The following is a 24,932-nucleotide window of genomic DNA, read 5'->3' on the forward strand; positions in this document are numbered from 1 at the left end:
TACTTTCGGCAATCAACACCAGATCATCTGCATACAACAACTCCCAAGGTAAACCCTCCTTTACATTCCGAGCCAGCACCTCCATCACAGCTACAAATAGTAGTGGAATTCGTACCGACCCCTGATGCACTCCCACCTTCACCTCAAACTCACCACTGTTCCCGTCCTACGTCCTTACAGCTGTGCGCGCTCTTTTGTACATTGCCATCACTACTCTGATCAACCATTCCTCCACTCCTAACTTCCTCAATGCCCATGTCACTACTTCATGTGCAACCCTATCAAATGCTTTCTCCAGATCAACAAACCCAAGAAACAACTTCTTCCTCTTCTCCATGTACTTCTTCTGCAACTGCCTTACAATAAAAAGCACGTATGTATTCAATAGAAATAAAATATAGATCTTGAAGAGCTTATAGAAAAAGATAATGCGGAAGCTTACCACGGTTGACGCCGTTTAAGTGTCTTTTACACCACCTTATTTAACATATTACATTAGTTATTAATGCCTGTTGTTTGTATCCTTTGATGTAAAAAAACAGTAAGTTTCTTGTTTGAAATGACTTTCAATTTTGTTTGATTGTCAGGCAGGTGGTGGAGTAATAAAGATCTTGCTCATCTCGGGACGAGATTCCGTACAATTTGCCAAATTCAGAGCCCAAGTACTGTTTAAACGCAGGTTTGCTGTTTGTGTTCCGATTCGTGTTCTACATTTCAAAATATGTAATTCAATTTAAATTAAGTCATCCCTCGACCATAGACTGACATCTGTAAACAAAGTTAACCAATTGCTTAACCTCCCCTCCCCCATTTGTTCACTTGTGGGGTAACAAGTTCTTAATGACAGCAATTGGAAGGCTACTGTTCAGATATTGCAGTATCAAACAAACAGGAGAACGTGAGACAGACAAACTAGATCGGCGAGATTATAAAGGATTACAGGTAGGCAGAATAATAATAATAAATAATAATGATCAGAGTTCTATGACTTATCTTATCTTATCTAGATCAGATCATAATAATGACTTATCGAGATCAGATAAGAGATCAAGTGGTAGGCAGAATAATAATAATAAATAATAATAGCCTGGTGTTGGCTTAGCGGTTAGGGTGCTGGCTTGGGATCCTAGGATCCTGGGTTCGAATCCCGGTCGATCGCTGAATTAACGCCAGGGGGTTGACTCAGCCTGTCATCCTTCCGAGGTCGGCAAATTGAGTACCAGCTTGCTGAGATGAATTACCACGGTGTGTACCCTGATTTAGAATAGGTACCCCCCCCCCTCCCCTTCCCACGCCTCCTGCCCCCAAGCCCTCTCCCTCCCACACTTCTCCCTGCTCTCAAATGTTGTGGTTGTGTGCTTCCCCTTCTCTCCCCATCTTGTCTTGTCTTGTCTTGTCTTCCGCTCCCTCTTTTTGTATATTTTGTTTGTCTGGTTGATTTGTTTGTGAAATAAATGTTAGATCTTTCACGAGCCTCGATTCAGTATACAAAAAAAAAAAAAAAAAAATCCCTGCGCATCGTAAGAGGCGACCAAGGGTTGGCGTCAGGAAGGGCATCCAGCCATAAAAACATTGCCTCAAACAGGGAACCATGATTGTCATGGGGCCCGCAAGGCTAACCCCCGCTCTAGCGGGGAAAATGGCCTTAAAACGATCATTCATTCATTCATTCAGAGTTCCCTTACAAAGTATTTCAACACAGGAGGCCATTTAGATCCTCAAAGCCTGCACTAGTATTGCCAACCTATATGCATTATCCTGTTTACATTCAGAGCATCAAACAAGGAAGCAGCACATACTATTTTTTTTAATATTCTGGCATGACTCACCCGGAGTTTAACCCACTGACCTCCAGGACTCAGAGCGGCCGATGTAACCATGACACCACCGAGTCTGTTTAGGGGTACATCAAATATAACAGACAAGAGAAAAGAGGTGCATACGAGTTGAATTGAGCATATCAGAGCTTATTTCTTATCATATCTTATCATATTAGAATATGGAATTATCAGAGCTGAACAATGTGAGTATAATGATGATTATATGCAACCCGGGGAGGGATGAATAACTGAATGGAAAAGCGTTCAAGGCTAAATTATACATAACAGAGGAATGAGAAGCCACCAAAATTCCCGCAGGAAAAGAGCAAACTCTCCACAGTATCCTCTGGATTGGCTTATTTCTCTTTCCCGCTTATGAGGCATATGTGCAGCACTATCTCTCCATACACACCATTTTGGTGTCCTGAATTGCCCTGCCAGCATACAGCATCAACCACAGATTGTGGACTGACATTAGACGAAAACATGACCAAGTGCACAGGAAGAATGTACCCTCGATGAAAGGCATTGAACTTCCAATGCGGTTTGCAAATCCAGAATTTGATCGTGGCATTATAACTCTGAAGACAGGAATATTTTTCCAGAAGCTGACAATATGAATCTCTAATACCGCTGCTTTCAACTGCAATTATTGAACTCGCAACCTCAGGGATACCAGTGCAGCATCGTCACCACATGGCCACAACATCCTCGCAGCGCGGAGCCCCTGAACTTCTTCCAAAAAGGAAGCAGGAGCTTTAGCCTTCATAACATGTAGTTGCCTAAAGTGCATGGGTTCTAAACTATTTTAAACAGGATGTTTTTTATTTTGTTTTGTTACAAAACTGAAGAAGGGGCATTTAACTTTACATCCCCCTAAAAGTCATGTGTGTTCCATTATGCTGTATGTCCTGCTATAATTCCATCAAAACGAAAGTTCTAGTCAGGTTCAACTCCATCGGAGATCAAACTAGGAACAGACAAGCCAACGGCAATCCCACCCACATGGGGCTATCTCATGCCTCACTTTATATGCACTATACTGTATCCATTTTATTGGGGTTAACAATCCACCATGTAAAACAGATAAGGCTCAAGTGAATGCGAGTTAACTTAACTATTTAGACACCAGACTCAGTGGCATAATATTTAGAGCAGTCATGCCAGAGGCTTTATTAAAATAAAATGGTGCGTGCACTGCTTCCTTTAAAGGGACAGCGCACGGACAAACAACCTTGGGAAGGCAATGGCAAACCACCTAGTATAACCCTTGACAAGAAACTGCTTTGGCAGCACCAATGCTCTATAAAAGAGTATGGTACATCAATAAACTAGAGCAATGCGACTGTGTCGCCAATATGCCTCCGCATAGTCCCACAACGGGTAGATGCCCTCGTTCACTATCCTAAAAATAAACAAGTTTGATTTAAATCCCTTCAGTTGTTTTCAAGTATCACATTTTCACCAGGCATGACAGGTTTCACATCGATCGGTGAAGCGGTTTCAGAGAAGATATATATTTTTAATATTGGCTTTCAAGAAAATATGGCTGCCACACCATGTGACATATGACCTCTTTAAAATATACACTCTGCATATGTATAGGTAGGGGATCACGTTTGTGAAGTTTAGTGTTGATCAGATAAGGTTTGTTTTTCTATCCAAGATGGCTGGCAAACCACTTTACCTACAACATCATCATTTTCAAACTATATGCAACAATAGCGGTAGTTGATATTTGTAAAATTTCGCATTGATAGGGAAAGCAGTTTCAGAGATATAATTATTTAATATTTTCCTTCAATCTAATATGGCTGCCATACCATGTGACCAATGACGCTTTCGTGATAATCTTTTAATCGCCATGCCTCGTCGATGACACACGTAAAGTGTCGAGTCAATCGATTTGGTGGTTTGGGAGAAGATGCTTTTTTAAGGTTTTAGGTTAAATCCAATATGGCTACCAAACCATGTGACTTATGATGTCATAAATTTAATATTTCAATACAATGGGTCATAGATCATGTGCATGCAATTTCAGATTTTTAGGGTAAGGAATTCGATTAAAACATTTTTGCCTGGTATACCACTTCACCTATGATGTCATCATTATCATGTTGTTGTTCCCCATTGGGAGTACTTGACAATGTGCCAAGTTTAAAAAATTTCCATTCTGCGGTTTCCGAGAAATATATTTTTAATTATTTGCGTTTAATCCAATATGGCTGCCATATCACGTGACCTTTAACGTCACAATGATCATAAAAAACATTCTGCATGGGTGTCACTCCTACCCTGAAAATTGCACATGTGGTTGTGGTTGCTGAGAAAAACGAGGTTTAGCCCTTACAGACGGACAACCCGAAAACAATACCTGCGGCCAACTTTGGGCGTAGAGGCATAAAAAGATGCCAAATTTGCAAAATAAGATCTAACTGTAATGTATAGTTGTGGTTATTAGAAGTTAATGATATATAGATATGTGCACACGTTTCTCAACACAACAAAGGAACACAAGTTCGGTCCTGACAAATGTCAGGTATTTATCGGGATGCCATGGAAAGGACAATCATCACGAAGGTTTGAAGTACAAATCAAACATACTGTATCAAACACGTACCTGGCTGTGCAACCTCGAGTAATCTTCACCTCTCGCCATCTGCTCACGCCAGTCAACAAGGATGTGCTGCCCACCTCAGAAATCAGTAAAGTTATATATGAGTTTAAGTGCCGATGTGAAGCTCGGTACATGGCCCGTACAACCCAAAAGTTGGCCGATCATATCAAAGAGCATGTCCCCATGGCAATTAGAGGAAAGAACTTGGGAGTGAGGACTCAACCGGTGTGAGCATGCAAGAACGTTCAAGGACCGTCGGCCATTTCTTGGTCGTCTGCCATTGCACGGCACTTAGCTGCCAACCCCGATTGTGCACAATAGTACAATGCAGATGTGTTTAAGATATTCAGCCGAGGTCGCAGTACGTTACATCTATGTATTGTTACATCGTCTGTGGAGGGGGGGTTGGGTTGGGGGGGGGGAGGGGTGGTTGATGATGAATACCATAGGGGAGATCGGATTGTGTAGTAATAGCATGGACCGTGTACAAGTAGGAGACATCTTAATGTATTTACAGTAAGTAGGAAAACTGTGAGCTTAAGATTGTTTTTGTGTCTTCACACGGGGGTGGAGCTAACTAGGTAGGGTCTAAGGCTAGTTTCTCCCAGTATGTGATTGCCCCCTTTGACCTTATTCCTACGTTATTAAACTACAACAGCAACCTTCCATTAACCAACCATAACCGACACCATACGCCAACAGAAGCCGAACGTTCTCGGTCGACGGCTGAACTCCGCCTCGAAAGGATTGGTACCGGTAGGACACGCCCCGAGCTTCGCCATTGGTCAATGAAGACCATGGGGTGATTCGACGGAGCTCGGCGATTGGACTGAGTGACGTCAGAGCTAGAAGGTTTGAGGAAAGGACGAAGAAGACTCTCACTCTCTGTCGGTCTCTTGGCACGAACAAGAAGGCTGCGCCATTTTTCCTTTGTTCGTGCTGGTGCGATTTTGCTCGTGGACTTGAGCAGAATGCTAGTTTTGGTTGTTCGGTTGGGTCGTGAAGTTAATGCGCTTTGGAGCAGGAGTGGAAGAAGAACACTCTCTCTCTCGGTCTGGCTTTCGGCTCAGGCGGTCGCTTTGTCTCGTGTGCGCTCGTGAAGAGAACTTTTTGGATTTCTGTGAACCTTTGCAACGTTTGAGGAGGGGGTGTTGTTTGACGGTGGTGTTTTTCGGGAGAACTGGAGCCATGTTACGTTTCAGTGGGAGAGAACATTGAAAGAGGGCCGGCCACACAAACTACCTCACGTTCGTGGCGACGCAGAGAGCAACTTCGCACCATCCTGTGCGTTTCCCACGTGAGCGGCTTCAGGCCACCCTGTACTGCCGACTTCATTCAATGATCTTGTTGAGCAACGCTGTGTGCCGGCCGGCTTAAAACAATTATTTTTATTTTATCTTTCCTCCGTGTGTTGTGTATTTGTGTCTGAGTGGAGACATCTCAAATTAGATTTACCTCACTGTTCATTTTTATTTGAATGCATTGATTTTTATTAAACCATTATTGTTGATGCTCCTTATCTTGTTTGCATGGTGTTGGGTCCGAGAATAAATCCTTGTGTTCGTTTAGGTAAGCATCTTGCTGCCTTCCGTCCTGCGCGCGCCAAAAAGTACCGCCATTATTCGGAATTCGCCTTGGAATTAAAGACCGTCTGGCTATTCGTCCAAGGCTGGTGTTCATCGGCCACGGACTTGACAGTATGTTAGAAGCAACCTTTATCCATTACATGGACCCTATATTGTGTCGTTAAAAGGAATTTGTACATTCTCTCATTCTCTTTCAACATGGAAAGGTTAACGATGTTTTCCCGACCGCTATCCATGGCATGTCTGCAAATGTGGAGTGCCCGGCTTTCGGGGAACCACATCCCCCCTCCCTTCAAGGTAATGATGCTAATGGTACGTCATCGCTGACAACTTCGCTCCAGCACCCCCAGCCAGGGATAGTGGTGACTGAGTCAACCAATGGGCATTCAGAATACCAATGACATCATGACTGATGAACCAATCGGTGTTGCTGTTACATAGACATGCTATAAATGCACTAGTTCTCGCCTCTTCCAATCTTTTGCTGTGAATTACCTTGAAGAGTACAGCACGAAAAGCTACGGTGTTATTGTTATGTTGTGTTTGTTTTCTTGTATATTAAAGTTCTGTAGTACCAAACATCTGTGTGTGTGTGTATATATATATATATATATATATAATATATGAAGATATATAAATATGTAATGGGATATACATTGTGGGAGGCTATTTGTAAATTATTCCAAAAGGAAAGTTTTGCATTATGTGGTATTCCATTAGGGTACTTCTTCATCCCATTTACAAACTGAACACACTTTACACGTTTACCATACCACATGCAATGTTGCAATGTTGAGCAGGTGTTTGACCTATACAAAAACAAGTGTTTGACCTGAAAAAGTCCATTTCTATGATTCTGTTGGACCACGTTCCTGAGCAAATTGTTGCGGGAGACGCTTCTTCGGCACTTCCATGTGGTGTGTGCTTGCCAAGAAGATCACAGAGACATGCCAGATTCCACAGGCCTTCAGCTATCCTTCACTTGGACTGTAACATGCTCTCAGTGGTCGATATTGCTCAGCAGATAATGCAGATATTTAATATGTAATTAGTGAAAAATATTAAAAAGTTGTAATTTGTGGGAATTATTGTTTATCCTTCTTAAAACAACGAGTTTCATTTTTGAGATTCTGCATAGATCATGTCTTACAAGAAGTGTCAGCAGCAGATGAGGTTAATTTCAGGGTGAACTATTGTGAAAGACTCTAAGCAGGAAGTAATCTCCTTCTCTTATATTCACATTGCTGTGGAAAACTGAAAAAAGCTACATTACTTTCCAGAATCAAACATCTGGCTTTAGCTCAAAGGAAGGGGAAGGGGATGGAGGGAATGAGGGGCCTAAAAGGTTATTTTGTGATGTAGTATAACGATTACTGTGTAATCACCCAATGCAGTATGATATCCAACCCAATGCTAAGCAAGTAGATAGGAAGGCAAACGCTATAATGATCGATGACAAATTTTTGATACCACAAACAATGTCAAATATTGGATACATAAACAATATTCACAAACGTTTTATATTCAAACAATAGTCACAAACAATGTTCACAATAGTCACAAACAATATTCACAAACAACATTCACAAACGTTTTATATTCAAACAATAGTCACAAACATTGTTCACAATAGTCACAAACAATATTCACAATAGTCACAAACAATATTCACAATATTCACAAACAATATTCACAATATTCAGAAAGTTCTTCAGTTTATCAATTCATTGTCAATAAAAACTGCACACTCGACCAATATTTAACACCTGTTGTTTACACTTCCTATGTGGTAAATCTTTGCAGGGTCCGCCAGGTGATCCTGGAGATGAAGGACTGCAAGGGCAACCAGGTTCACCGGTAAGGCTGCATGAGTTTTTTACCATTAGATGTTTCCCCAAAGGGACCTGTACCCCCCTCGAAACTCATCAAATGTTTTTTTTTTTATCAACGTGCACAACGATCATTATTGTATTTAGATTGAGTGGTTTATAATTAATTGTACTTGACTTTCCTTGCTCAAATATAACACTTATTGATGTTGAGGAAGGAAGTGGAGAGATGGTGGAAAGACATTGTGTGATTCATGGCATCTATACATAATATATATATGCACAACATGACAAAGTATGTGGACACCCAAACATCGAACATCTCATTCCAAAATCATGGGCATTAATATAGAGTTGGTCCCCCCCCCCTTTGCTGTGATAACAGCCTCCACTCTTCTGTTAAGGCTTTCCACGAGATGTTGGAACATTGCTGCGTGGATTTGCTTCCATTCAGCCACAAGAGCATTAGTGAGGTCGGGCACTGATGTTGGGCAATTAGGCCTGGCTCGCAGTCGGCGTACCAATTCATCCCAAAGGTGTTCGTTGGGGTTGAGGTCAGGGCTCTGTGCAGGTCAGTCAAGTTCTTCCATACCAATCTCGACAAACCATTTCTGTATGGACCTCACATTGTGCACGGGGCCTTTGTCATGCTGAAACAGGAAAGGGCCTTCCCCAAACTGTTGCCACAAATTTGGAAGCACACAATCGTCTGGAATATCATTGTATGCTGTAGTGCTAAGATTTCCCTTCACTGGAACTAAGGGGCCTAGCCCGAAGCATGAAAAACAGCCCCAAACCATTATCCCTCCTCCACCAAACTTTACAGTTGGCACTATGCAATCGGGAAGGTAGCGTTCTCCTGGCATCCGCCAAACCCAGATTCGTCCGTCGGATTGCCAGATGGTGAAGCATGATTCATCACTCCAGAGAACACGTTTCCACCGCTCCAGAGTCCAATGGCGGTGAGGTTTACCCCACTCCAGCCGACGCTTGGCATTCTGCATGGTGATCTTAGGCTTGTGTGCGGCCGCTCGGCCATGGAAACCCATTTCATGAAGCTCCCTACAAACAGGCGTTATGCTGACCGGTGAAAAAGTTAAGTCAAAAAGTCACGTGAAAAAGTAAGTACACCCCATGTAAAGTTTTGACTTTTTCAATATATTTCAACATACAGCTATTTGATCTTCATTTCAACAATATTGATAAATAAAGGTGATATAATATAACAAATATCATGAAACATTTACATTTTGGAGTCCATTGTATAATTTAAATAAACATAAATGCAAATTTCGCATGTGGAAAAAGTAAGTACACCCTTGGCTCTAATAGGTGGTATTGCCCCCTTTGGCAGAAACAACCTCAAGTAGGCATTCCTTATAACTGTCTACCAGTCTGACATCGACTGGGACAATTTTTTCCCACTCCTCCATGCAGAAATCTTTCAGCTGTGCGATGTTTGAGGGGTTTCTTGCATGCACAGCTCGTTTCAAATCCCCCCACAACATCTCGATGGGATTTAGATCCGGGCTTTGACTTGGCCATTCCAGAACCCTCCATTTCTTTATTTTCAGCCATTCCTTGGTGGATTTACTGGTATTTTTAGGGTCATTGTCATGTTGCAAGGTCCACCTTTGGTTGAGCTTCAACTTTCTGACAGATGGCCTCACATTATCCTCAAGCACCCTCTGGTACAATGAAGAATTCATAGTGGATTCTATGATGGTGAGCTGCCCAGGCCCTGATGCAGCAAAGCTGCCCCAAACCATAATATTTCCACCACCATGCTTTACAGTTGGTATCAGGTTCTTGTGGTCAAATGCTGTCTTTGGTTTTCGCCAAACATGTCTTCTGGTACTGTGGCCAAATAGCTCTACCTTTGACTCATCTGTCCAGATCACATTGTCCCAGAAGTGCTGGTCTTTGCCTAGGTGTTCATTGGCAAACTTTAGTCTTGCCCTGATGTTCTTTCTGGACAGCAAAGGTTTCCTCTGGCACACCTCCCATGTAGATCAAATTTGTGCAGCCTCTTTCTAATGGTAGACTCGTGCACTTTGACATCAACAGTGGCAAGAGCTATCTGTCGGTCCCATGATGACATTCTGGGGTCCTTAGAGACTTCTTTCAGCATCTTGCGGTGTGCTCTCTCAGGCTGAACTTGCTGGGGCGGCCTGGCCTGAACAAGTCGGCAGTTGTATGGAATCTTCTCCACTTGATGATTATCTTCCGGACAGTCGAATGATTGATTTCAAATTGTTTGGAGATCTTTTTAAATCCCTTCCCAGACTCGTAGGCATCTATAACCTTCTTTCTGAAGGCCTCAGAGAGCTCTTTTGATCTAGGCATGGTGACGCCGCACACTTCAACAACAAAGAGCAAACCAAAGTAAATGTCTGAGGTTTAAATAAGACAGGTTCCTCCAAGATCTTCTCTAACGATGTTCTAATCATTTGCACCTGAGCTGGTGCACCTGATTCTAATTTTAGGTATTTGAAGTAGTGATAAATGTAGGGGTGCACTTACTTTTTCCACATGCGAAATTTGCATTTATGTTTATTTAAATTATACAATGGACTACAAAATGTAAATGTTTCATGATATTTGTTATATTATATCACCTTTATCTATCAATATTGTTGAAATGAAGATTAAATAGCTGTATGTTGAAATATGTTGAAAAAGTCAAAACTTTACATGGGGTGTACTTACTTTTTCATGTGACTGTATTTGAAAGCTGGTTTGATTGATGACATTCAACCTGTGTTATGACATCTACATACTCAAATGTATGTAGATTTAAACAGGACACAAGCAGCTGTGGATATTGGTTAATGATGCCATGTAATCAAATTATCTCAAAAAACTATTAATTTATGTGCAATTACTCTTCCTTTTATAAACAAAGGTCCAGTGGAAAGTTGGAGCAACTTCGTTTATACACATTATGGGCTGGAATGTGTGTGTGCAATGATTTGGATTTGTAAAAGGGCAATCCAGGTGACCAATTATAGCAGACTGAATTTGGCTAACTGTCAGGTACAGCTTTGGGCAGTGTCTAGCCAGAGTTGCTCCAGCATAGATGGCTACCTGGGAAGTTTTATCCTTGATTTTATCATGAACACCTCTTATCCAAATAAACAAAATTATTTTGGGCACATTTGCTTTAGAGACCAATTTTGTTGGCCTCTATTTGAATGTTTTCCCATTATTATGGTCACCTAATGAACTGTGCAACTCACTGCCTGTTAATATTTTCATGGCCTTATCAAGTAGTATTGCAAATCTCTTCAAAAATCCCATTTTGTGTGTGTATGTGTGTTATGTGTAGGTGTATGTGTGTCCAGAACAACCTTTTACGGCATAGCCCATCGGGCAGAACCGTCTAGAACAGTGTTTGTCCGTCAGTATGTTTGTATGTATGTCCCCTCAAATGTATACCAATCAGAGCTGAGGATCTGGTCACATGACAGGGTGATGTGATTATGTCTGATGTCATTATGGTGGTGCGGCGGCTGGTTCTCCGCACTCCGCCATTTTGATTCTAATTTCGTTCAGGCCGAACATATCGTCGAATCTGTCATATATCACAATCGCCATGCTCTACCCTTACGTTTTTCATTCAGTGTGAAACACAAACAGACCGATTGTTAAAATGACCATCAAATATCGAAAGCATCAGCGTTACGTCTCTTCCAAGAATCCGTATCGAATACGGCTTCGGACAAATTAATCCCAGGTTTCTTCACACAGTCGTGTATCGTTTCAGTAATATCGTTTTTGTAATAATAATAAAGTAAATATGACCATAATACTTTAATCCCAATGTCGTGAATGGAAGGTTAATGGGTTGAAGCGGTGTATGGTTCATGATCAATGATGAGTGGTGTTCGGCACTAATATTAATAACCGAGGAAGTAAGGAATTCGCCTCGGTTTAATTTACAACGTTAATCTATATAATAATAGCGTAAGGACTCGACTTTGTTATCCCTTTTACGCCGCACCCAGTGACCCAATGCCCACGGCACTAATGGATTTACGATCTACGAACCGCGCTCTTTGTTTATCACGTACAGCCATACTCAAAAAATCTGAATTAGCCGACGTTGGGGCCCAAAAGCATCCGATTAACTGCCGATACGACGCCATCGTATTGGCGTCTGCTGGGCGAAGGCGAAGCAAGCCGTCCGCTGAGTGGACAATCCAGAGCATGCATTTGTGCCAGTGTCGGCGATCGTTGTTCATATACGCACTCTTCATTCTCATCTTTCTTCCTAACTCTTACTCGGACAAGCAAATCCCCTATGCCATCCATAATGGTACACTCTATCCATACACCACATCCTCCCTTCCGTGGATGTTCCACGGGTTTTGGCTAGTATTATAGTAAATCTCATCGTAACACTAATCCCTCCGTAGTGACTGCAAACTTACTGGAAGTTAAAATATATAATCTTCTACATATTGAAGAAGCGGTCGTTTTGTGTCCGTTACGTCATTACGTAACCACCTTTAGAGGCCATTTTTCCCCGCAAGCAGGGGTTGGCCTTTTTCGGGAACCGTGGTTGTTGTTGTTTTTTTTGGTCCCCTTTTTGAAGCAATGTTTTACGGCCGGATGCCCTTTCTGACGCCGACCCTTTTTGCCGCCTTTAACGACAAACAGGGAATTACCAGTGAACTGGTACTCAATTAGCCGACCTCGGAAGGATGACAGGCTGAGTCAACCCCCCTGGCGTTAATTCAGCGATCGACCGGGATTCGAACCCAGGATCCTAGGATCCTAAGCCGGCACCCTAGCCGCTAGCCCAACACCAGGTTTTTTTGTTTTTTTTAATACGTCATTACGTCTATGATGTCATTACGACGGCTGACTCCACCGACCGACATTTTAATTTACAAGTAGGCCGACACCCGCTCATTACGGGAGCTACAGAAAGGGTCATTCCTCTTTGGGGTATATAGATTACAGTCGATCTATGCTCGGGTCTCAAGAACATTGGGTGTGTGTTCATTTACCAAGTTTCTTGTGGAGAGATGGCCAAGTGGTTTAAGCATTCGAGCAAGCACTCAGTTCAAAACAGATAAGGAATGGCTGGCTTGGCAAGCGCTAGCTAGCAGCTTGGTAAATGAGCACACCTCCAACCCTTGTGGGGTATAATATAGATTACAGTAGATCTTCGCTCAGTTCTGTAAGTAAAACTTACCTCATGGATGTCGAGATTCCTCCAAATTTCTTTGTTTAATGTTATACACAACATTAGTGATGGTTTGAAAAGCTAATAATTAATGTGTGTTTGTGGTTTATAATATTTTACAAGCTTGGCTATACAGCTGTTAGACTTTTGGTGTTGTTTTTTTACCATTTGAACTTTTGTCATTTAATTTTCCAGAAACCTTCACTATGAGATATGGAGAACATCATCAACAATTGGATCAAAAATGTGAAAAAGCAAAGTCGTAGTGACTATAAATAGCCCTTATTAGTCTCGCTGCAGTGCGTCAAGCATGAGACGGCCCATTTTTTTTTTATTACTTCCATCTTTCTTTCTTTACCATTGGGCTTCCGTGTGTCTGTCCAGGCCATAACATTTTTAATAATTGAGCTTTTGTCATCAAATATTCAACAAACCTTTATTATGAGAACTACATCGTGGATAAATGTGCCCATGAAAGTCAATGTTGGCACTAATTTAGGCATCACTGCGCAGCATCTGCAAACAGCTGTGTCCACTTTGGACATCAAGGGCAGCCGTCATTATACCGACGACCTGGCCTGTCTGCTGTGCCTAATGTGCGTCAGACTTGACGTTGCATTTACTACACCTGCAGCCAACGATGCTCATAGGAATAAAGAGTGGGAGAGGGATATCACACCTCTACCACTTTATCGCTTCTCTGTGCAGGTTTTTCCCTTAATTGGCACCAGCTCAACACCTGCTCACCTGTATCGCACAACGCACAATGCTTAGTGAGCATGCCAATGATGGAAAGAGATTCGTCGAAAACGATGACACCATCAAATTATGAGAATATGTGGAACACTAATCTCACTATAATTCACCAAATGTCTGTCCGTCTGTTCCCAGGTACCGGAAAATCGGCTCAACCGATCGCAACAAAATTTTGGGTGGGTAATCCTGGGACGCCCAGGAGTAAAATGGGCGATGTTGTTTTTCCAATTTTACCAATTTCCAATTTTTCCAATTTACCGATATGAACAGTGATGTGGCTTTTATTGAAATTCTACAAATACTGTTTAGATTTTGATGATTTGCGTGTGATATGATTTAACGGATGTTTAAATAAATCGTTTAAAATAAAATAAAAAGCCTTCAATTTTTGCCTTTACATTTGAGCGTCCCAATTGGAACCCCGCCCAATGGGCAGGTACCGTTGCTAGTGAATATAATCTACAATTATTTAAACTGTCCTTTTTGTCAAGTATAGTTCGAGACTTCGAGTACAAAGTGGACACGGGCAGGCTTTGCATTTTGAGATGCTTTCGAGTTTTTACTTTTATTGCCCCATCCTTATTTGTAAAGTGATTCGAGATTTTGCCTCCAAATGCAAAGATTTTGCTTCAAGAAAGTGATTAATTGATTGGTTCACCTCCTCTAATTCTCACATTAAAGAGGGATTAAAAATGATTACAGCTTTACATTAGCAACAGGAATTAGCAGGATGGATTATCAGCTGAATTGGGTTAATGGATGTGGATGGAACATCCTGTTTAGGGTTTTGGGGTAATTAAGTTGTATCCAACACATTTATTTTTAACCACGTGGACTCTTTCTTTGTACAAAGTGTGATATTTGAGAAATTGTTATTGACAAAATACTATGCCAAGTTTTGCTGTGGTTATTGTTGGTAAGCATCCAAGTCCAAAAGTTTTACCCACATATTCCAGGAAATTAAACAATAATGTCTTGACTCTTGGCAGACTTGGCTCTGAAACAGAAAAAGCAAACAGTATTTGACATGACACTGACAAATGAATGGGCAACGTTGCTTCACAGTCAGGGATGTGGGGGGAAGTATTTTATAACATAACACACTTGGTGACACGGTAATCATTGCGCTGTCTCAACTGTGTTCATTCACTGATGAAGATGAACTAATCTTTAAAAAAAGAGAAAAAGAAAAACTGTGTCTTTGATGCAGTGCCAGCAGGGGGTGGTGCATCTTGGGGCATGTCATTATTCAAATGTAGACGTAAAGTTGGCCATGCTTTCTGCCACATTCAAAAAGACTGGGGTGTTCTGTGATGGTATATGCTAACCGAATTAATTCCCTGCTTGGCATTAGCTGTATATGAAGCATGGCCTGGAGTATTTGGGAGTGCTGTGCAGAGCAGATACAATATACCATGCGCACATTGTAGCGATGGCTTGAATCAGTGCCGAGGTTACCTTGTATTTATGTATGTATGTATGTATGTATGTATGTATGTATGTATGTATGTATGTATGCCATCTTTTGTCCTTCAATGTTTACAAGCAATTATGAACTTTACCTTGCTATTCATTCAAAAATTAATTTTGCATTACTCTTTAGTATATCTCGAACACATGCCATTTAAACATGATATTTGGGGCTATGTACATTGTATTGCTAAGGAGAAGTAGGAGGAAGGGGTGTATTGAAATGAAGGAAGGCAGGATTGCCATATAGTGAAGGAAGGAAGGGATAGGGAGTTGGAAAGGATGTCGAAAAAAGGGAAAGGTGATTTTGAGGTGACGGGATGGGGCGTGAGGGGAGAGAGTTAAAGTAAAAGGAAGGGCGGCTGAGAAAAATTCCATCATGTTTGCACATACTACATATTAAGCAGGGTTCTCCACAATTTCTGAACGTCTCTTACTTGGTTTTCCCCATTGAATCCATGGCTCATGATGCCGCGATCATGGGTTCAATCAAATACCATGTTAGTTTATCTGTTTCTACTCATACTTTTGTAACACATGTAAAACTACAATGGTGTATCCTAATATTCCTGTCTGATAAGGTTTTTGGACTAATTCCTACATTGGCCTAATGTATCTCTTAAAATAAATGACAATAAAAGTAATAACTGGTTAGCAGAAGGCACTGCAGCAGGGGTACAGCCATACCCTCATCCAATGATGCTACCCCACAGCCTTTTGCTACATACGGACGAAGATGAATCGATGGGAGAGCTCTTTCCTTTGTTATATTCTCATCACATTTTGCCAATTTATATGTCCAGTTAATGCTTGTGTACACAAACTACAACAGCACACAGTAGAGCACATACATACCTCCACCAGTGTGAACAGTGTACGTTTTGTATCCCACTCATCGGTCAGATCTGAATTCGGACTTGAAACAAAATGCAATCATCTTGTTATTGTCGCCTAACCAACTCATCCACCTAGTTTTGTCATAAGTCGTCCATAACTTTTTGAAATCTCATGCTTATATATCGTTTTTCCTTATCATTCAATGAATGGTGAAGAAAAAAAAAAAATTCTCATATCTCGATCCTAATCCAGATCTTCACCAAAATCGATCAATCAATTCATCCTTGTCACACACACCCATCCTGTCCACCAGGATTTGTCCAAATCCATCCACAACTTTTTGAGATATCCTGTTCACAAACAGACAGACAGATAAACCGACAGACAGGGGTGAAAACATCAGACAGGGGTGAAAACACCTTCGGTGGTGGAGGTAATTAACTGGTTTATTATTACCCTGTTCTCGCGAAGCGAAAAGCGGGTTAAGCATTCAGTTGCGTACGTGTGCTGTGTGGTGTGTGCCGTACGTGTCTACATTTTAAAAATTCATTTTCTCGGCAACCGTTGGTCCGATTGACACGAAAGTTCACCATAGAAGTACCTCCGCCTGTATAATTTATTTATTCATAATTATGACGTCATAGGTCACATGGTACGGACGCCATCTTGGAAAAACGTTACATCTCTACAGTCACGTGAAAAAGTAAGTACACCCCATGTAAAGTTTTGACTTTTTCAACATATTTCAAAATACAGCTATTTGATCTTCATTTCAACAATATTGATAGGTAAAGGTGATATAATATAACAAATAAAATGAAACATTTACATTTTGTAGTCCATTGTATAATTTAAATAAACATAAATGCAAATTTTGCATGTGGAAAAAGTAAGCACACCCTTGGCTCTAATAGGTGGTATTGCCCCCTTTGGCAGAAACAACCTCAAGTAGGCGTTTCTTATAACTGTCTACCAGTCTCTGACATCGACTGGGAGAAATTTTTGCCCACTCCTCCATGGAGAATTCTTTCAGCTGTGTGATGTTTGAGGGGTTTCTTGCATGCACAGCTCGTTTCAAGTCCCCCCACAACATCTCGATGGAATTTAGATCCGGGCTTTGACTTGACCATTCCAGAACCCTCCATTTCTTTCTTTTCAGCCATTCCTTGTTGGATTTACTGGTATGTTTAAGGTCATTGTCATGTTGCAAGGTCCACCTTCGGTTGAGCTTCAACTTTCCGACAGATGGCCTCACATTATCCTCAAGCACCCTCTGGTACAACGAAGAATTCATTGTGGATTATATGATGGTGAGCTGCCCAGGCCCTGATGCAGCAAAGCTGCCCCAAACCATAATATTTCCACCACCATGCTTTACAGTTGGTATCAGGTTCTTGTGATCAAATGCTGTCTTTGGCTTTCGCCAAACATGTCTTCTGGTACTGTGGCCAAATAGCTCTACCTTTGACTCATCTGCCCAGAGCACATTGTTCCAGAAGTGCTCGTCTTTGCCTAGGTGTTCATTGGCAAACTTTAGTCTTGCCCTGATGTTCTTCTTGGACAGCAAAGGTTTCCTCCTGGCACACCTCCCATGCAGATCAAATTTGTGCAGCCTCTTTCTAATGGTAGACTCATGCACTTTGACATCAACAGTGGTAAGAGCTACCTGTAGGTCCCATGATGACATTCTGTGGTTCTTGGAGACTTCTTTCAGCATCTTGCGGTCTGCTCTCGGGCTGAACTTTATGGGGCGGCCTGGCCTGAACAAGCTGGCAGTTGTTTGGAATCTTCTCCACTTGTAGATGATCTTCAGGACAGTCGAATAATTGATTTCAAATTGTTTGGAGATCTTTTTAAATCCCTTCCCAGACTCGTAGACATCTATAACCTTCTTTCTGAAGGCCTCAGTGAGCTCTTTTGATCTAGGCATGGTGACGCTGCACACTTCAACAACAAAGGAGCAAACCAAACTAAATGTCTGAGGTTTAAATAAGACAGGTTCCTCCAAGATCCTCTCTGACGATGTTCCAATCATTTGCACCTGAGCTGGTGCACCTGATTCTAATTTTAGGTATTTGAAGTAATGATAAATGTAGGGGTGTACTTACTTTTTCCACATGCGAAATTTGCATTTATGTTTATTTAAATTCTACAATGGACTACAAAATGTAAATGTTTCATGATATTTGTTATATTATATCACCTTTATCTATCAATATTGTTGAAATGAAGATCAAATAGCTGTATGTTGAAATATGTTGAAAAAGTCAAAACTTTACATGGGGTGTACTTACTTTTTCACGTGACTGTACATCTCCCAAACCGCTCAATGTAAAAAATTGAAACATGGCTCATTGTCAAGTACTCACCATGGGGAATTAGAAATGTTGATGGTGATGTCGTCGGTCCCTTAATTATGACGTCACAATTCGACAAGTACAACACTTGATCTGATCAGTATGAAAAAAACAAAAATTCCTCTGCAACTGTTAGACTGATGGACACCAAATTTTCAGAATAGGAGCGGCTCCTGTATAATTTTTTAATGATAATTATAACGTCATAGGTCACGTGGTACAGACGCCATCTTGGAAAAAATCGAAAAAAGTTGCACCTCTATATCTCTGAAACCATTCCATGGAAAAGATTCAAACATCGCTCATTGTCAAGTATTCCCCTTTGGGAATAAGATTTGTTAATGATGATGACATCGGTGCCTTCGTTATGACATCATAATTCGACAAGTACAACACTGATCCGATAACTGTGAATTTTTTTTCTCAGCAACTGTTGGTCTGATGGGCACTAAATTTTTACCATAGGAACGCCTCCTCATGGAGTATATTTTGATGATAATCATGACGTCATAGGTAATGTGGTACAGGCGCCATCTTGTAAAACCGAAAAATGTTGCACCTCCATATCTCCAAAACCACTGCATGGAAACAATTGAAACATGGCTCATTGTAAAGAACTGCATATAGGCGTTGTTCCAATAGGTGTTAACGATTACGTCATTGGTGCCATAATTATGACTTCATAATTCGACAGGGACAACGCTTTGTCTGATCAGTTTGAAATGTATTGAGCGTGATCTATGCAACAATTATATTAGAGAATATAAATTTATGATGTCATCACTCACGTGGTCTGGCAGCCATATTGGATCAAAGAAAAAAAATGTTTAACGAGAACAGATACATTCACAGTACACCGCCCCCATGCCAAATAATTAAATATCCTCCAGCGCGGCATTGCTGGGGCACCGCATTAACTTATTTGGATGTAATATTCTGACTTTTTGGTTCACGAGTTATCAAACAGAGTGACCACTATATTCGTCATGGGTGTGTGTCTGTGTGTCTGTCTGTCCGCAGCATAACTACCCGATGATATCATCCGATTTTGATGAAACTTGGGTAGGAGGTTGAAATCATGAGCTAGTTATGTCTTGCCTAGAGTGGGCGTATTGCACCCATTGTGGGCGTCGCGTCGCCCGAAAAAGATGTCTTTTTAGGGGGTAATCGAGTTCAAGCTACATCTTCTCCAATGAAGTTGGTGGAATCTGACAGGGTTTCCGGTATTTGGTTAGGCCAATGTCATGTGTCTAGCCCCACGGAGCTCGATTTTTCATTTTCGCCCCAAGGTCTAGGTCACAAGGTCACAAAATTTAGAAAAGTCGATTTTTGATGGTTTTATTACATTGTTCGCTTCCTGATAGGGTGAAATATCGTACATGATCTTATATTATCACATATATCATGAAGTACAAGTTTTCCGACAAATTTCAGAATCTTTGACCTTTGACCTTTGAAGGTCACGAAGGTCAAATTTTCAAAGTTGTTGGAATCGAACCGAATTTTCGGTATTGTGCAGCTAACTAACCTCATAACTGATTATACATTATTTTCTATCTCATTCAAAGGTCAGTAACCTTCGTTTTGACATTTCCAGGCCCGCACCACACAATTACGTACAGCTGGCTCTTAAAGGCCTGCGCAAGCAGCGCATTGGGGCCCTATGTAAATCGGCATGTACACCGCATGTCGGGGGCCGACACCTGCCACGTGGGCCCCCGACCTCCCAGTCCGGGCCTGTTTCGGTTATAGTCCGTCCTTTGTCATTGAATACCGCTCGCTCGTGAACCATCGTCGTCTCCTGACTTGTTTAATACAAAGTTGCTAAGCTAAATAATTCTGTAGATTTTTTTGCTGACATAAGAGCTTCTTACATTTGAAAAAAACATATAATGCCAATTCAGATAACACCATGCGTTACCACACAGTATATTTACAGACTAACCAAAAAAGCCCCAGAATTGCAAAATAACTTGCAAGTAAATTATTTCCAAGGTACGGAATAGTGTCAATCACGGTTAAATAAAAGATACGTTCAATGACAATGATTGATATTGCAGAAACATCTGCTCTGTCAGTACCTGGCGGTTGCCTTGGTGTTTGTTTTGCTGTTCCTAGAATACATGGATTTAGTTGCCTAAATCCTTAGGATCTATGGTTGCAAAGATGAAAGGTGTGGCCATAACAGATTTCCAGCCCGTGTAACGGAAGAATGTGAACTTCACTCCACTCCAAGCCTCTACATGTGGATCTTCTTTGCTGTGGCAGAATGTGGCAATACTTGTTACCTGCAAGCATCATGGTCTGGCTTCAAGAAGATAAGCATGTCAGCCCTCAGGGGTAGAATGTGGATGGTTTGTTACGAGACCTTGTCTAACATGTCTGTTGGCCCAAATAATTTACGAATTGATTCAGTTTCGGTGCTTATCCTGTCTAGAGGTAGTCTATTGCCACGGGCTACCGAGAGGTGACGTTAACAGATAAACCGTCCATAGGCATTCGCCAGGTGCAAATAACTCGATGATTGAGAACGAACATTATAAATATCTTTCACTTCAATGGTCTCAGTGATGTTTTCACTTTCTGCAATTGAGAAAGCTGCCCTGCCGAACACCATCCAGCAACCAAAGTACAACATCAATGAGGATCGAGTATTTAGTATTCGCAATTTTAATTTCAAAGCTATAAATGGTCTCGATTCTCGTGGCTCCTCTTAAGTCCATTAGCTCATCCGGATGTACAATTTCTGTCCATTTCTTCCACCGAAGAGCCAAGGTTATTTTTACACCTTCTACAATGTATTTAGACCACATTTACTACTCACACACACCTGGTCACCTTAAATTTCAGTAACCCTTTATGATCGTACTGAAAATATTGATGTTCTCCGAATTTTACCAACTTCTTTTATCCATCTTACAGATTTATTAATTCCCAAATATGTCAACTCGTATTTTCACAAAGTCAACTTGTAATCTTTGGCTTAAAATATTTGCTTTGCACATGCAAATACCATTGGAAAAGCCACATGGTGGTTAATTTTCAAGTCTCAACTCCAGCCTGAACAGAAAAGAAAGCAGACTGAATTTGGATAGCTGACAAACCGCATTCTCTTTCAAACAGCATTCTGCACGTATGTTTCACGTGTCTCTCCTTTTGAACTTCATATTAACCACAGTAATTGAGTGGTTTTGCAGAAAAAGGGATGGGTGGCCACACTGTTTTCTTTGATGGCTGATGAAGCTTAGTTGAGAATTTGAATGATATACATTGTATCTTGTACTGGGAGAAGCCCATATTAAAAAATACCATGATATAAAAAAGGAAACTTATTATTCTTGCGCTGGTTGAAAGAGCTCAAAACAGGAGGTTATATATATTGTTACGGATCTCAGAGACGGCACTCCCCTTAGCAAGGGGGGGGGTTAATCCCTTTGGCCTGTTAAGCTTGCCGTCTCTGGTCCTGGTACTTGTAACGCTCTTTTGCGGGGTGGAATTGATCAGGGTTATTGGTCAAGGTGTTCTCCCGAATACCTTTACCAATTCCTCCGCAAAACAGGGAGACAAGTACCGCTCGAAACCACGGACAAGATGGTATTTGCCGAGCGGTTTAGCAATCCGCGGTTCGAGCCGTTATCAAGGGACTAAACCCGATTCAGAGCGTTGGCCAAATCGTGCCACAGGTACTCAATCGAAAGAAATCACGAAAGCGATCGGACGAGAAAGAAGAAACCAAAGCTAAGAAATAACAGACATTTATTAATTATGTACAACAAACCAAAGGAAGAGCAACGAAAGTAATATACAGGATGAAGAAAAAGAAGATACACAGGGCAAGCCTTAAAACGGTCTTAATTATCAACGCCCAGACAGAACAAACACAAACTCACACGAAAGGGGAATATCAGGCAGGAATCACTGGACGAAGGAGAAGGATCCGTGCAGGTGCGAGGGTAGGGCGGTCCGGGCCGTTGCGCAGCGTCGAAGGTCGCTCCAGTCCACGCTATGGGCTCGAGGCGAACAGCCTGGTGTCAGCTCCACGTATTCGTTTTCACACCCACGGTCGGACAATGTCAATTGACGATTGTATTGTGGTCGCCGTCACGGACCCACTCGCGGGATCACCTATCTCTCTCGTGCCTTCTCACCGACTCGTACCTTTTCTGTCCAACTCCTTCGGAACCCTCTCAATCAACTGGCCAAGCAGTCCCTTGCAGCCCTTTTTATTGCTGTGTTGGAAATCAAGCCGCCGGTTCTGAGAACACGCCTACCGGTTGGCTCACCGCGGTGCTGGTTGGCCGGTAAGGGCTTGCTGACTCCACCTCTGCCGATGCGTCGACATGCCACGCCCATGATCTGGCGGCTCCTCCCCCTTCTGCTCCGAGATGGAGCACATGGGCAATGGCGTCTTGTGGGGAGATAGCAAACCACTCGCACCGCTTTTGAAAGGGACTTTTGGGCCTACTCTTATTTGATTAATGCAACGCAGATTCAACTACTGGGAATAGATCCTTAACTGAAACACATAATAATGAAATAACTACGAAGAGGTCCTATGGTTCGCTACGTGTTGTTCATGGACTAACTAGGGTGCGATCTTTAACCAGCCAATTGATGGGGATATTTACAGGGGGATATTTATAAGGGATACATTTACTAAAATTTACTAGTGAAGGTTCTAAAAACCATAACAATATATATATACAGACTTGGCATTTAATATGGAATATTTTTTTTGTGGGGGTGAACTTACTTTTCAAGATGTCTTAGAACCAAAAGTTTATTGGAATTATGTTGAAATTATTCTAGATTTTGTTAATGTGACCTTCAAAAGAAACAAAACCACATTTGACATTTTGAAACAAATAAATTGATCCTTGAAAGTGATGTAAACTGATATCGAACTCAATTCATGGACAGCACTGTGTTAAACTTCTGCACGTTTTCCAGAAGTATCTCTTTATTTTGCACATTAGCCAAAACTTTTTTTAACAATAAGTCAAGCAGGCTATCTGACACGATAGCCTGCTTGAACCATTTGTTGATTGACTAGCCTTCTGGATACAGGCACATTTGTCAGTTGCTGCCACTCAGCCCTAAGCCGATTAGCTGCCTGGTCGATTCGACGCGTTTAGGGGGGAGGGGAGGGGGAGGGGGAGAAGGGGAAGGGGGAGGGGAGAAGGGGAGGGGGGAGGGAAGGGGAGGGCCAGTCAACAATGACGTTGCAGTTCTCATGGTCGGAGAGCAGCACAACAATCGTGACATCGTCCTGAATCTTCGCAACAGCACGAAGCGGATTTTGGAGACTCACCGATCCTGTGACGCCCTCCAGTACCGGCGTTGCCGGGTGGGGGAAGGGAGACCCGTACATTCCCAACCCGTACATTCGCCCTCTCGACTCAAGCTCACTCTGACAAAAGCCTCGCACAAATTACACCGTGAAGGCCCAATGGCCATGTCTATGCCACAAATCAAGTACATGAGCGAGTCGGGCGCACTGAATTGAAAATATATAGAACGTTCATACTCCGTGAAGAGTGAAGCCAACTGGCGGCGGGCATGGAACATCACGTGATTGCTCTGAGCGAATCGGCGCGCTGCTCTGCCACCGGTCAGAATCCGTGTATAATATTCCTCGCTGAAAAAAAATCTATGTGAAACATGCTACTATCTATGCTAAATCATGCTAAATGCTAATCATGCTAAAATCTATGCTACTTGCTGTGAGTTCATGGCGGCAAGGAACATCACGTGATCGCGTCACGGACATCATTCGTGATCACGTCATCACGTGATCGTGATCGTCATCAATGAGCGCGAATGAGCGAATCAGCGCACTGCTCTGCCACCGATTCAGATTCCGTGTATAATATTCCTCGCTGAAAAAAAATATGGATCTAAAGATGAAAGAAAAAAAAACCTATGTGGTGTGAATGGCAATGTTCCTCGCTGAAATGTGAAAAAACGCAATCGCTTTTCGCTCTGAAATACGTGCGAACGTGTAACTGAGTTAATGGCGGCAAGGAACATCACGTGATCGCTCTGAGCGAATCAGCGCGCTGCTCTGCCACCGGTCAGATTCCGTGCATAATATTCGTCGCTGAAATGCGCTGAGGTAAAAATATGGTAAAAAAATATTATGAAATAAATTTTTAGGTCGGCCATGTTCTTCCCAGGCTCAATGGCCATGTCTGTGCCAAATATCAAGTACGTGAGCCTCTCCGTTTAGGAGTCTATCGGTAACATTACACACACACACACACACACACACACACAAACTGTGTTATATATATATATATATATATATATATATATATATATATATATATATATATATATATATATATATATATATATATATCTTAACAGCAAAGCTTTTTTGAGGCAGCGGTCTGTTGCCTTTTCACCACTTCTATTCAATTTTTTGTCTCATTGAAGAAAATTATAATTTTACCAGAGGTTAAGA

General features: G+C 41.7%; 1 protein-coding gene across 1 annotated transcript in view; it reads left to right on the top strand.

Annotated features, from left to right (window-relative positions):
* The window catches only part of LOC144893398 (uncharacterized), a 153,116-nt gene that overhangs the window by 107,782 nt on the left and 20,402 nt on the right, over positions 1-24,932 (top strand). The window contains exon 4 of the mRNA XM_078783995.1: positions 7,827-7,880. Coding sequence (XP_078640121.1) covers positions 7,827-7,880 — 54 coding nt within the window. The remainder of the gene's footprint in view (positions 1-7,826; positions 7,881-24,932) is intronic.

Source organism: Myxine glutinosa, chromosome 8 (assembly GCF_964187855.1).
Source record: "Myxine glutinosa chromosome 8, kmMyxGlut1.1, whole genome shotgun sequence".
NCBI classification, from domain to species: domain Eukaryota; kingdom Metazoa; phylum Chordata; class Myxini; order Myxiniformes; family Myxinidae; genus Myxine; species Myxine glutinosa.